The sequence below is a fragment of the Pseudorasbora parva genome, chromosome 15, assembly GCF_024679245.1.
Source record: "Pseudorasbora parva isolate DD20220531a chromosome 15, ASM2467924v1, whole genome shotgun sequence".
Taxonomy (NCBI): domain Eukaryota; kingdom Metazoa; phylum Chordata; class Actinopteri; order Cypriniformes; family Gobionidae; genus Pseudorasbora; species Pseudorasbora parva.
The window spans coordinates 7,051,505-7,066,987 of record NC_090186.1 but is presented as its reverse complement, the minus strand read 5'-3'; the positions used below and the strand labels follow the sequence as shown (position 1 = coordinate 7,066,987).

General features: G+C 37.4%; 1 protein-coding gene across 4 annotated transcripts in view; it reads left to right on the top strand.

The window, feature by feature from the left end:
* Positions 1–5,381: 5,381 nt before the first annotated feature.
* Positions 5,382–15,483, top strand: part of palld (palladin, cytoskeletal associated protein) — a 105,454-nt gene continuing 95,352 nt past the window's right edge. For 3 of the 4 annotated variants that reach the window (XM_067416909.1, XM_067416910.1, XM_067416908.1), the window contains exons 1-2: positions 5,383–5,607; positions 8,090–9,013. In XM_067416909.1, coding sequence (XP_067273010.1) covers positions 8,091–9,013 — 923 coding nt within the window. In that variant the 5' untranslated portion in view covers positions 5,383–5,607; position 8,090. Of the gene's footprint in view, positions 5,608–8,089; positions 9,014–15,483 lie in introns of all 4 variants that reach the window. The other variant, XM_067416912.1, reaches the window with a different exon arrangement.

Genomic DNA, 15,483 nt, shown 5'->3' with positions numbered 1-15,483 from the left:
GCTGTCTCGCCTGCAGTTGGTGCAAAATGCTGCAGCTTGTCAGTTAACTGGTCCCAAAAATATGGTCCCGAAAACACATTACCCCCATTTTGGCTTCTCTGCATTGGCTACCTGTGCGTTTTTGTGTTGATTTTAAAATTCTTTTATTTGTTTTTAAGAGCCTGAATGGTCTGGCTCCGTGGTATCTGTCTGACCTTCTTCAACCCCATGTCCCGTCCTGCTCCCTTAAGGCGGGCGTACACTGTGTGAATTCGGACACTCGGAAGGTCGTGAGATATTGCAGACGCTACGAGTTATTTAATTTGATCGTCGCATCAAATCAGCTGGTACACGGCACGACTGTTTGCAGCGCGAGCCGGCCGCGATCACACAAGTTTTCGTGTACACAGACACCGGAGCTTTTAATGTTGCTGCTATAGCTTCAGATAAAAAAAATAAAGAAAAAATGTGTGCAAATTATTTGTTGAAAAGCAGAGAACAGTAGTAGCTATTCCTTTTAACCGAAACAACCAGAGGGAGAGAGAAGAGTGCACGTGTGAGAGAGAGAAAGTGTGTGTGTGTGTGTGTGTGTGTGTGTGTGTGTGTGTGTGTGTGTGTGTGTGTGTGTGTGTGTGTGAACGCAGTATGTTTGCAGCCACTGAGCTAATAATAGTCATAGATTGAGCCTATGTGACGTGCTTGTGCATGATTTGGCAATAGGGGACAGCCTTATGCTGGTAAAAACATGTTTCAAATGTATTGTAAGGTCGGGAGGTGCTCTTAATGTGCTCGGCTCGTCTCGTATTTCCTCTTACACGGTGCGAGCCGCGACCATACGAGCATCCACGATGTCCACCCGATTTCTCCTGAGAAAAAAAAATCGTCTGCGAGTTCGTACGACAGCAAAAATCGCACCGTGTACGCCCGCCTTTAGGTTGGCAAATCAATCCATGCTCATTGTCCCTAAGACAAAGAGAAAGCTAAGAGGTGTCCATGCTTTTTCAGTCGCTGGCCCCAAATTATGGAATGAGTTGCCACTTCACATCAAGCGGGCTGACTCACTTCTAGTTTTTAAATCTCTTCTTAAAACACATTTTTTCTCTTTGGCCTTTAACACAGTTTGAGATTACTTTTATTGTGACTGCCCTTTTATTGCATTAACTTCTGGTTATTAAGTTTAAGTTTTGATATGGTTACCTTGAATAGTTTTAATGTGTATTATGTAAATTATTTTTTGTATTGCCAATGTACAGCACTTTGGCTAACTTTGTTATTTTTTTAAAGTGCTTTATAAATAAATGAGATTGAGATTGAGATTGAGATTCCGTGAAATCCAGCTATGACGTTGTTTTGAATAAGGGACCTCTAATGGTGAAAATTACATATTGTGCCTTTAAACTAGATTAACAGCAGGGTTTGGCTATCTGCTTTGTTTTATGTCTGTGAAATAATCTTGTGTTTACTTGGCATGTCACTAAGACGACTCTTCCTGTCTAAGTGGTTGCTTCTTGGCCTAAAAAAAGCTACATCTTATGCTGTACAGTCTAAACACAAGACTTTTTGTAGCTTTCTCAAAATGCCCTTTGTGTGCACATTAGACAAATATTTCCATGCCTTTTATGTGTCCTTCATTTAACAAAATAGAACAGGATGAGAATGTTTCCAGTGTAATCTCTCACTCATTGATGCAGATGATTGAGAGAGACTGTAGTATTAAATCAGTTGGTGGTCTATATGTGACATACCTCTGAGTGATAGTTATTTTTGTCTCTGTCATTGAGGCTCAATTGTAATCAGTACATTGATTGTTAAGAAACGGGAATAGCTGCGCTGTCAGTGTTTATGAAGTGAACGTGATAAGTGTCTTGAAATAGACTTCTACTGCAGCACTCACGACCACATCTGCCGTCCGTCTCAAACACCTCTGTTAAACCATGGGGAGGCTCTAGCTTTCCATGTCAGAGAAACAGAAAATACCGTCATCATTTACCTACCCTATGTCATAATGTCATTTTATACCCATATGAATTTCCATATGAACACTATAGGGAAAAATTACAATCCTGGTTGCTGTTTTGAACAGGAGGCTTCGCTTCAAGCTTCAAAGACACCTTAAATTAACTATAAAAGTGGTTTATGCGACTATATGCAACTATTTTATTCCAAGAGATAGAGATGCTTAAATCTCAAATCAGATTGATCAGATATAGCCTACCTGGGGACCTCGAGTCAGGGAGGGATACACCGCTCTACAGTAATTTGAAAGTGACTGCAGTACCAGTTTTGACCACAATTTTACACTTCCTTTAACTATGACTTTTGCCCCGATAAACTCTCTAATTTACTGCTTTTTAATAGTTAGTAAGGTAGTTTTTGTGGCATTTAAGTTTAGGTATTGGGTAGGATTATGGGATTTAGAATAAGGACATGCAGAATAAGGCATTAATATATGGTTTATAAGTACTAATAAACAGCCAATATCTTAGTAATATGCATGATAATAAGCAACTAGGGTAGTTAAAAGTGATAATTGAACCCTAAAGTAAAGCCTTACCAGACCTTTAGTCTTAGTGCCCTTGTGTTTGCTGTGTGATCCCTGTATTTAAGTGTCCTCTATCTGTCCGTCTTTCTTTCTTTTTTTCGAAATGAACAAACAAACTCAATACAACTCAATACAACTACAGTAATAAGTTACTGTAATGTTTTAATTTTGCAATGCGTTACTCCCAACTAGGCATGTGCCGATATCAATTTTTCATGTTGCGATTAATTGATGAAGTTTTATCACGATATACGATATTATCACGATATTGAAATAAGTTCAGCAAAAAAAAGTGTTGCCATAGCATAACAGCTTTAAGAACTATTTTTGTAAGAACAAAAATAACTGAATATTTAAATACAATAATGCACCAAAAATATATAAAGCTCTGGAAAAAAAATGAAGAGACCACTCTTGAGAAATCAATGTTAAGTGGTCTCTTGATTTTTTTTCCAGAGCTGTAAAAGTACAATTTTCAAACAGATTAAAGTGCAAAAGAATTAGGCTATAAAGAACAACAGGTGGCTTACAAATTACAATAAGGGCTCATTAGTTTATGCATTAACTAAGATTGAGCAATAGCTACATTTGGTACCGAAAGTATAATGGTTTTGTTAATGTTAGTTAAGAAATACTGATCATTGTTAGTTTTATCTTAAGTCCATTAAAAAAGTTATTTTGATTATTTATTTTAATGTTATTAAAAAGTAACTAAGAAATTAACATAGAATGATTAATTCTTTATAAGTATTTTTCATTGTCAGTTTGGTAATAATGAATTAACATGTTAACTAATGAAGTCGTATCTCAAAGTTATACTGAACAATAACAAATAATTAGAACAGTTCTAATTATTAGGGTATGCTGTAGTCCAGATTAAAACATAAAAATGTTTAAATTTGAAAATAAATAGCCTATTAAGTCTTTAAGTGTTAAGTATTTGGTGCTGTGATGAACAACATTGAGATTACAAAAACGAACGGCTGTTTTAAAAACTACACGCGTTTTTTTGTTTTGTTTGCGGGTTTCTGGGGTAACCGGCTGCATTCTGCAGTTCATCAGCGCCCTCTGCTGTCACTGAGCGGCACTTCAGCAGCGCGTCTCCTTCTCCTTCAGTCATGTGCAAACGCACGTTGGGCTTGTTTCTATCTGAGCGCGTGTCCCTTTGACGCAGAATACAGCGGTATTGAGCATTTATACGGTTGATGGGCAAAGTATTCTTGAGTGCATTATAAAAAAATTATAAATTGTTAATAAATTATTATTTACGATATTTTAAAGTGCCCACGATAACAATATCGTGCATATTCATTATCGTGATAAATCGCATTATCGAAAATCGGCACATGTCTACTCCCAACACTGTTCACTGGTAATATTTCTGGAGCTGTTAAAGGGACAATTCACCCCAAAATTAAAATGGTCACATAATTTACTCACCCTCAAGCCCTCCTAGGTGTATATGGCTTTCTTCTTTCAGACGAATACATTCGTAGTTGTATTTAAAAAAATGTCCGTGCTCTTCCAGTCTTTATAATGGCAGTAAATGGCTGTTTCTGTCCATAAAAGTGCATCTATCCATCATAAAACTGCTCCTCACGGCTCCAAGGGATTAATAAAGGCCTTGAAAAGTGAAGCGATGTGTTTGTGTAAGAAAAATATTTAAAACTTTACAAACTAATGCTAACAGTCAAACGCGTGTTCACGAGAGACTGCCTGGTGACGAATGCGGAAGTGCAAAGGATAGAGCTAAACAAAACTTGTTTTTTGCAAGAACTTGCAACTTTCTCACCGGAGCGTCATACTCTGGAACGCCAGTTTTTTCGTGAATGAGCGTACAGTTAGTGGAAGTTAGAGATTACAGTTTTTAAAGTTTTAAATATGGATATTTTTAAATATGGCCTTATTATTACCCTCCCCCGAGCCAGGAATTTTAAAAAATATATCTCTGATTATATTTGTCTGAAAGAAGAATGTCCTATACACCTAGGATGGCTTTAGGGTGAGTAAATTATGGGATTATTTTCATTTTTGGGTAAACTATCCCTTTAACAGCTCCAGAAATATTACCAGTGAATAACAACTTAAATTTCCTTCTTAGTCAGCCAGAAAGTGACATAAATCCAAAGAATGTGAAGCTGCTTGTTTTGCTCTATCATCAAGTATAGAAAGGAAGAGGTGTTAATAGTCTACCACTGTAGCTTCTGAGCTTGTAAACTTTGTGGCAGGTGTTACAGTTTTTGTTGTGTCCTCATTCCAATATAAAATACTCTGTTAATGGCAGGGGGTCTTATTGGGATAACAGTATATTTAGGGACTGAGCTATTGATATAAAGTTAAATTAAGAGTCTTTAGTGACTGGCACACAAAGTGTCATGTGTCCGTACGAAAATGGACTCGTGATGGTGAATATTACTAAAAGCGTCATAGTACTTTTATATAAAATGAATGCACTGCGAAAGAATCTACTCAGTTACATGCACGTTCATTATGAACACTACGTTTCTTGGACAGATGATACTACATAAACAGTACATGACATAAACAAATTGAGAAGTTGAATTGTTTATTTGGTGTAGGTTTGCATAATTAAATGCTTTTGTGGCTTGTTTGGAATCAAACTGTCAAGTGTATGTCTGCAAAATGCATTTCCATGCCTTTGTGGATGTAAAAATGATGCATGTGTGTCTTTGATGTGGTGTGGGCACATTGATGCTACACACCACAGAGCTCTCTCGCTCACTCTCTCTCTCTCTCTCTCTCTCTCTCTCTCTCTCTCTCTCTCTCTCTCTCTCTCTCTCTCTCTCTCTCTCTCTCTCTCTTGCTGTGTAACCTGAGCTAGGGTCCAAATTTAGCGGTACTCAGTAAGCGGTCAGGGCCTGAGACAGATGGGACAGCAGGCCACTCTGCACTCAAACCGGCTCACCTCAGAGCACTCAAGACAAAAGAAAATTAGGACAGAGAAAAGACCCACAACTCCTTGAGGAAAGGAGACACGTCTTTTCTTTTCTTTTTTCTGGCATAGAGAACTTGAGAAAAATTGAAACATTCTGACGGGGACGGATATTTCCAGAAACTGACTTAAGGTAAATAGCTATTTTTTGTCGTAGTTGTTTATATATAATCTCATTGACTGTAAGTAGGAGATCCCATGCAAGTTGTTTTTATTCTGCTTATACAAAACTATAAAATTAAAGTAAATTATGTAATTAGAGTACGAAGAGTTCTCGAATGAATGGTGATCTGCGCTATTTGGTTCCAGCTTAACATTCAGTTTTGTATTTCAATCATTCCGGCATCAGATTAATACTTCTACACTATGATTATGATGAAGTGCATTCAGCTGTTTGCGTCAGAGATGGAAAAATCAAGCATGTCAATCTGTCATTCTTGACTTTCACAATTGTTTAGCTTGTCACATTTGTATTCCGCTATCTATAATTCATCAGTACAGAATAAAGATGCCATAATTTCCACATGAATAATGCAGAAGCAGCATGTGTGTGTGCTTATGGGTAAAAAAAGGACTCTTGGTGGGGAGGTGGTTGCTGCTGTGAAATGCAGCCCTTGAGGATTAAAAATAACAACAGCTGGCCTTCAGGACGCCATGACGGGGAGAAAGTCACACTGTCATGTCTCTTCATATACACACATGCTCGCACACCTTTACGTACAACACCTGATCACTTTACATAAACACTGTGTAAACAAAGTCGACTATAACAAAACCTGGAGACATGACTGCAATGTAGCACTTTGTTATCAATTAATAGGCCATAAATAATAAATATACATGTACAAAGAAATATCTACAGCGGAAATGTAGTCATAAAGTTAGCAGGAACACATTAATGTGTCTCAGACATGTGCATGAAGTGTTAACACACACTGGCCAGTCCCCTGCACATATTCAGAGCTGAGGTGTGTTTTCTCAGAGACCTGATCTGTTGGTTGAAGGGTTTCGCTGTGCTGCAGACACTGTCTCATATTAATGTTTCACCAATGTGTGGTATGTCAGACCAAACACTTTCCCTGAATTATGGCGAAGGATCCTCTCCACAGGTTATTGAGGATGCGATCATTCACTGTCAGAGTCGAAGGTGTTTTTCCACAATAGGGTCTCGATGAAGCAGCCCTAATACGTTAAAACAAAACCATTTTCTTTAAGTAATAAAAGATTCATTTATTATGGATCATCTATAACATTTGTACTTGAGAGTGAAATTCAAGATTGTAGGACATTCAGTAACTTCCATCTTTTTAAGTTTACCTGTTTCATTGGTAACACATGCATGCTTGCATATTACATGCATATTACTAGGATATTGATATATTTATGAGTACTTATAGAGCAAATATTAATACCTTATTCTGCATGACCTTATTCTATATCCCTAATCCTACCCAATACTTAAATGTAACAATTACTAACTATTAATAAGCAGTAATTGATAGATCGAGATTGATAGATCATGGCTTTATGAAGCCTTGGATGCCCGCATTTTATGAAACCTCATATACATGGCATGCTATTATATATATATATATTTATATATATATATATATATATATATATATATATATATATATATATATATATATATATAAAGTATACACACACACACACACACACACACACACACACATTTACATATTTACATAAAATGTCTATTTAAATAAGTAGCATTCAAATATTTAATGTTATTTATTTTTGCTTATATACAGTACTTTTCTCTTATAAGACAGTACCAGTCTCTTATACTCACCAGGGGTGCATTTAGTTGTTCAAAAATAGAGAAAAACATTAATTTTGTGAAATTTTATTACAATATAAAGTAATTTCTTTCTATTTTAATATATTTAAAAAATAAATAAATAAAAATGTATTCCTGTGATGGAAAAGCTGAATTTTCAGCATTGTTACTCCAGTATTCAGCGTCACATTATCCTTCAGAAATCATTATAATATGCTGTTTTAATACTCTAACAATAAAACATTTTTTCTCCTTATTATTATTATCATTATCAATGATGAAAACTATAGCGCTTCTTAATATTTTTGTGAAAACGAGGACATACCCGTACTTTGTTTAGGATGAATCTTTGAAAAATGGAAAGTTCAAAAGCATTTATTTGAAATACTTGTAGAAGTGTAGAAATCCTTATTACCAATTTACTGATCAGAGTTTTAAACAGCACTATATTATGTTTATTTTTATTTAATGAGTCAGATTACTGAGAATTTTTTTTTTACAGTGTCAGGTGGTCTTCAGAAAGTCACTGGAAAAATAGATGTAGATTGATGTCAGGAGAGTAAAGAGTAGATAATAGACGAGGGAATAAACGAGATAAAGGCAGCATGAGTGTTAAATGGCACTCATGGCTTGTTAATGCCGGACAGCTGTGCTCAAAGTATACCAGCCTGAGTCATCATACGACAACTGCCCATGATTCATTTCTGGTGTAAGTGTATTATTGTGGCGTATAGCACAGCAATGGCATAGGACTATGATTCTGATATTCCTGATATTCCTTATTAATGTCTTTTTGTGGATTTGTGTATTGCAGGATGCAGGACAGGAGCTGGAATGACACACTCCCCCTCTCTCTGCTGATGAAAGAGGCGTGTCCTCCAGGGGGCGTGTCCTTAGAAGGAGATGGGGGCGTGCTTTCAATGCCATCTCTTGATGGTGAGGTTTACTTGGGCTCAGTGGCTGAGCTGGATAGTGGGGATGGGGACTTTCCAGAACTTTCTGCTTTCCTGAGCCAGGACGAGATCAACCTCAGCCTGGACCTGGCACGAGAGGCCATGAGTGATGCAGGTGACTCAAATGACCTAGATGAAACACCTGTTCCCACAAAGCACGTGCCCCTTTACTCAGAAACCAAAGACCACTCTCTCCAAGATTCAGCATCTCAGTCAGCTGACATCATATCTGGTGAAGTCACATCCAATCAGAGCATGCCGCTCAACAGGCCTAAACAGCCCTGCACTGGTCCTGAATCACCAGAAAAGTTCATCTGCCAAAAATCCATCAAGCCAGTTTATAAGCAGGACCGGCCCAGGCTGGTCCACAGAGGCCTGGAGCTCAACGAACGAGCTGCTTCAGCTACTGAGTTCTGCAGCCGAGCTGCTACCTTCATTGAGGAGCTCTCTTCCATCTTCAAAGGCTCCACACGTGTGGATCCACAAGGGGATGACGACTCCTCCTCACCTGACAGTGGCTATTTGTCTCCAAGGAGCAACCGGCTGGCCATGCAGCAGGCTCAGCCACCTTCATCCTCTTCATCTACATCTGAGCCCCAGCAGGAAGGCGTGCAGCAGGGCCGAGCTGATGTTGGGTCAGATGAGCATCAGGGACAAGGGGTTAGTCTAGATGGACACATGGCTCCTCCACACTTCACCCAGAAACTAAAGAGCCAGGAAGTAGCAGAAGGAAGTCCTATCCGCCTGGAATGCAGAGTCACTGGAAACCCCCTTCCGCTAGTCAGGTATGAAAACCATTGTTTATGTTACTCAGGTATTGATAGTATCTGCTACATGTAGGATTGGGGTGTACCTATTAGATTCATGAAAGCAGACATTGTGGCTATTTTTTCATACCAGTACTGGAAAGTAAAAAAAAAAAACAGATGCTATTTTTAGTAATACCACTGCAAGCCTTGGTACGACGCCAGACTCAGTCCTCCTGCTAGGATTGACTCCTCAGTACGGTGGAATCTCAGATTGATTCCTGCAAATGTTCCAAAGAAATACAACGTGTGCGAATCATTCAATGACTTTAAGGAGAGTCAACTTTTAAATATTATTTCTAGTAGTTTTCGATATTATGGTTAAAGCGTTAGTTTACCCAAAATGCAAATTATGTCATCATTTACTCACCCTTTGTGTTGGTCCAAACCCAAAAGACTTTTGTTCATCTTCAGAACACAAATTAAGATATTTTTAATAAAAACTGAGCCAATTTTGTACTCTCTATAGACAGCTATGCAACTACCACTAAGCCTTCAAAATGTTCATAAAGAGACTGTAAAACCTATTGTAATCCATTCATTAAACGCTTTAGTCCTAATTTTCTGAGAAACGATTACTATGTATATGATGAACAGATTGAATTTAAGCTTTTATACAAATATAAACATCAGCAAACATAAATAGAAACTCAACTGATTGATATATGATTAAAAAAAGCCTAATTGGTCAATAGAGAGACAGAAGTCAGTGGGGAGGCAGAAATCACACAGATTTGATTAAAAATATCGTAATTTGTGTGAAGAACGAAAGTCTTGCGGGTTTGGAATAACATGATGTGGGTAATTAAAGGATTAGTTCACTTTAAAATGAAAATTTCCTGATAATTTACTTACCCCATCTCATCCAAGAAGTTTGTGTCTTTCTTTCTCTTTTCAGTCGAAAAGAAATTTCAAAAAAGTTTTTGAGGAAAACCAAATGGCAACCAATATGTTGAAAGTCGAAAGTTGAAAGTTGAAAATCGTGAATTCAAAATTGTCTCATCATTGTTTGACCTTTTTTTTGCTAAAGGATGTTTATATTAGTCTCTGAAGCCCTTTAAAACGGCATGGATTTGGAACTTCAGCATTTAAGTTGCCACTGAAATCCATTGTGTGGAGAAAATCCTGAAATGTTTTCTTCAAAAAACTTAATTTCTTTAAAAAAATGTAAAACTATTTTTTTTAAAAACCTAATCATTTAATGACAGAATTTTCCTTTTTGGGTGCACTAAGTTTATTAAGGGTTGTCGAGCAATGCAAATGTTGCTGAGTAAAACTAAAGTGATAATGACAAACCAATACATACATAACAATATATATGTTTATATATGTTTACATATATGTTATGTAAAAAAATGCATATACGACCCCCTGTCCCCTAAACTTCTGTTTTGACTTTTGGAGTGTCTAAATCAGTGGGATCAGAGCGGACATGAACATGAACATATTCTCTCTATAAATTTAAGCTCACTACTACGCAACTTGCCATTTATTTGTTACACCTCAGTTATCGTACAAGGTCCGATCTATCCACTTTTTTCCCTCTCAATTTGGGCATTGCAATTTTTATCTTGCTTGATGTCATGGCCACTCATTTGGTTCCTCATTCAGTTCAGTTGTGTGCGATTAATTATCCTGGTTTGCATGTGTATTTTAGGATTGTGTGATTGTGTTTAAGTTGTGTAACCAAGTTGTGGTTGCACCTCGTTTCTGTTCAATGTTGTCGGGTCTCACCTATGTTTGGATGTGTGACACTACTGCCTTTAAGTGGATTTTCCTTGTGGATTTATAAAAGACTGCCTATTTACCTTCATCTTCATTTTCGTGAGTGTCAGCAAGTAGCAACACAATCTGTGACACCTATATGGTTCAATTGCACACATTTAGAGGGTGGCACTGAGTGAGCAGTGAACAGAATCATGGGCTTGAGATCATTTAAGACAACATGCATATGTGTGTACAACTGTTTCAGAGATAATCTTGATGGTGCAACTGCTACTTGAGAGGCATGTCCTACATTGTGTGGGCATAGTGTCCAATGAGATGTGGAAATTAGGGTAGGCAAATAGATCAGAGAATGTCTGTGTGGTCCCATTACTCACCTTAAGGATCATGTTGGTACAGCTGCTGTTTGAGTGAGGTTGTTTACTTGCATTTAGCAGACACTTTTAATCTAGTAAAGTCTGATGTTGTTCTGGAGCTCAGTGTATTCTTGCAAAGAAGTGATGAGGTCTGTGAACTCTGTTGCTTACCAGCTCTTTTGTTAATCGGCTGCTTCTATCCCTCTCATTAAATTTGAAAGTGCAACTCAACACCTTCCTTAAGTGGTTTTAAAAGGTCATTTTAATTGGAGCTTTTCTCCCCAACCGTTCACTATCAGTCAGGTGCTGTTATATTGCCGTTGTTTCTGCTTGCATGTAAGGCTGTTGGTGGTGGTGGTGGTGGTGTTTGTTTCCACTGTACACAATCTACACTCAACGCTCACTCTTTTTGTCTTTAAAAATGATTATAATGATACTAATGTTGATACACAGTATATCAGTGTGGCACTAAAAATACTGCACAGAGACACATGCTTTATAGACTATGCGTTATGTTGTTGTTGTTGCATTAGCAGCACTTTTTTATTATAACTGCAACAGATATAATTTGGGTTTTATTTGCACAAGAAAATCCTTTTTTGTGATATAATGTACATTCTGCGTTTATTTTAATAACTGACGTGAATTATAGAATAGTTATGAATTACGATGACTGAGTACTTGAAAATATTAATTTGATCCATTAGCTTTATTGTGAAATTTTTATTACATGGGGTGGGGGAGACATATTTTTAATGATTCTCAAATGAATGTCTCTCTAAATCCCTCCTTTCCGTGAGCTACTCTGCTCTGATTGGGCCTAGTCTGTTACGAGTGGTCTTCCACTTACAGCATTTGTTTCAGACCTCTTCCTAAAGCTCAGCGAAGACAGTAACAATGACGTTGATTTTGCTATATCAATCCAAGCGCGAGCCCGATGATGAAACATTGGAAGAACTAGTTATTTAAACCGAACCACCATCTCAAGGACGACTTGAGCAGGACGTTTCTCACTAATACACTACTCATTATGAGGTACATTATGAGATGTTTGTAAAACATATCTTGCTCCATCTTTTATCTTTACTCAACGTATTAAGAACGACAGCCGATCTGCATTATTAGACACAGTTTGAGGAAATAGTGACTCACAGCTAATGAGCAGAAGTATTTCAGCAAGTCAGTAATAATGTTAGTTAGCCGGTTAGCCAGAAACGTACACAATATAAAGCACACTATATACTATATATATAAAAACAATATAAACAATGTATTTTAAACCCATGGTAGGAAATATAGACATCTATAATTATTTATTCTTAAAGGATGTGATTCTGAGGTGCTGGTCCAAATAAACTGGTACTGACCCATCTTTCAAGAGCAAGTGTTTTGCAAATCCTGTGTTATTACTTCAGCGATTAGCATATGGCTTTGTATCAGTAGAAACCCTGGAGTATATTCAAATGATTGTGCTCCCCCCCTCATATCCCCCTGAGACAAGAGATTTATGCATTTTATTTCTGGAAAAATTCCTCCCATGACGCAAATATCGTCAATATGCGCCATCGGAGGAATTGTTGACCAGAGGCTAAAGACTACAGCCAGCAGAGGGAGCCATTTCCGCATGTTTTCAACTCGCGCGTGGGGGATGGAGATCACACTCACAGCACTCAGGCATTCATGTTTAAACGGTGCGGCCAGTAGAGCGAAGTCTTTCAACTTCTCAAACTAATTCCCCTGAAAGTTAAGCTTTTAAAGGCATTTACCTCAGCTCTCATCACGAGCTCATCCATGACTGTCAATATATCTGACTCCTGCAGCGTTTTGGGCTGCCTGTGAGTGAGACTCCCTAAGCGGCTAAATCACATATTGAATACACACGTTCAGTTTTTAATTGTAGTGTCTGTTCTCTAACTAAACTGATTTCATGAAGATGATCGTGTTCGCGGTGGGAAAGTGACCAGTGATTCAGTAATCCAGTAGCGATGGCTTTGGGAATGGCCTGGTAGGGCAGCGAAGCATTCTGGGAATTGTTGTCTTTCATCCCCATGAGACAAAAATACATTTTCTGTCTTTTCTCAGTCTAGAAAGCACCAAATTAAAAAAAAAAATTCTTCACATTTCTACTACATTAATGACCCAGTTTAAATACAGATTCATTTTCCCAGCGCTGAAGTACTTCTTTAAGAAGCTGTCTTTAGTAAAATGTTCGCGGGCGGACATTGTGCATTATGCAAATGTTTTTTTCTAGTGACGTAGAACCGTAACGCTGTGAGATTCAAATTACAGATGACTCGTTTAGGCGGTTCAGAGTCGTTTTTTTTCTTTTGGGAAACAATAATGACTATACAATTGTTACATTCACAAACAGCTGTATTACACACTGCTTGAAAGGGAATATTTGAAAAACCAATAAATAGGGACTCTTTAAATCATCTAAATTCTGTTAGATTTACAAAACAGAAAGTTATGTTTGTGTGCCTAAACTTAATATTTTTTTTCTCAAATAATGGTAAATAATACACAGTAGTATACTCCAGTGTTTTATGCTGCTTCATAAAAGCCTTTTTCATCATTTGCAAAAGATTTTGTTGATAAATAGACCATATTTTTAGGCTGCTTACACAGGCTGTGTGAATGCTGCAATCTGTTTTGGTCTGATTATAGTTTAAGTTTTCACCAGCTACTCTAGCTTTAATCAAGATCTAGCCAGAATAAACCAATCTGGATCAGAAAGGAAAATTAGTCATTTCAGCCTGCTCTTACCAGTTGTTATTATAAAAATTATGAATTGAGGGAAAAAGTTTAGAAATAATTTAACCCATTATAAAAAATAAAGCAGGGTTGAATTTTTAAGCAAAAAAAAGAAGAGTTTTTTAGCCTGACTTCAGATGTTTAATGTTCTGTTAGTATGAGTGCATAAACACAGAGCTCTGTGTTTTGATCTGCGCAGCACACACTGTTTTCCACCCCGGCAACAGGAGGTTTAATGTGGCGCTAGAGAGGGGCAACAGTAAAATGGGATTTCAGCCCACGTAGGGTTGCATAATGAAAGGGGACAGAGATACAGTTGGACTCCACAGACGTAGTGGTTGCACACTGCAAATGCAAAGCCTCGTCTGTCTCCCTCTACCACTGCAACCGGGCCTCATCCTGTCAATATAAATAGTCCTCCGGTCGGCATGGAGGAGCCAGGCTCTGGAATGCTATCCATGCCATGACTTGACACTTTCCATGCGGCTTTACTTTCTCCACCTTTCTACACCTTCTTAGGGAATATGTAGATGTCGGAAAGAGTGAGCGAGAGCACAGAGAAAAGCTCCATAGGGAGATTTGGGTCACCGTGATTTTGCCAAGTTAGAGTATGTTCCTGGGTCAACATATTTTGTTAATCCTGGAACAACGTTCCTGTCTGAATATTTAGGCCTAACCCAATCCCTAACCCTAAACCTAACCCATGCCCATAACGCCACACTGATGTAGAAGCACCTTGCAATCCAAAACTTGACATAAACTGTAAACTTGTAGCTCAATCTGATAGTTTGATTGGAATGTTGCTATATGCTCAACAATATTGATCCAGGAACATGTTGTACTTTGTGAAATCAGGTTCACCGTAGCATGTGACCTGCAATTTATCCAATATTATCCCATTTCCAGACGGTGTGTTTTTGGCCTCCAGGTGGGGGTGTTGCATCTCAAGTTTGAGTCAGATTGTGCAATACCAGATATAGTTTATTTTCTCAGAAACTTGCTCCTCATAGCAGACACTACAGAGAGCCTTGGTATAAACACTGTAATGATTACATACAGGTGTTACATAATCCATGGTTATATTTATTGAGACATGTTTTTCATAGTTCGCATGGACGGGCTAACGGTAGAGATGGTAGCTTGAAGTATCCGGAGACATGAGGGAGACTGAAATTTCTTGCAGATCAGGAAATACCTTTGGAAAATACTAGCACTTCAGTTCACTAAGTGACATATATAACCAAGAAGAAACAAATGTGAACCATTTTCAAATATATGATATTATATTGGTCTTTAAAAAAGAACAACTTAGTTTTGTTTGCTCTTAAAAATTTTCATTTCCAACATACAACAAAATCTTTCTTTTAATCAGTATTTTTGTCTGGTTTTCCAGCAATAATATCCACATTTAAAAATAAGATTTTTTAAAAACAAAACAAAAATCACTTTTAATAGATTGTTTTTATTATAGGGACATTTTATACTTAAAAAAAAACAACTTTTGTCAAGTCCATACTCTCATTATGCAGTTTTGTTTTACACATATTATATAAAAATGGAAATAGAGTATGTCTTTAGTTTCTATCTTAAACATTAGACAGTGGTTTCATATAA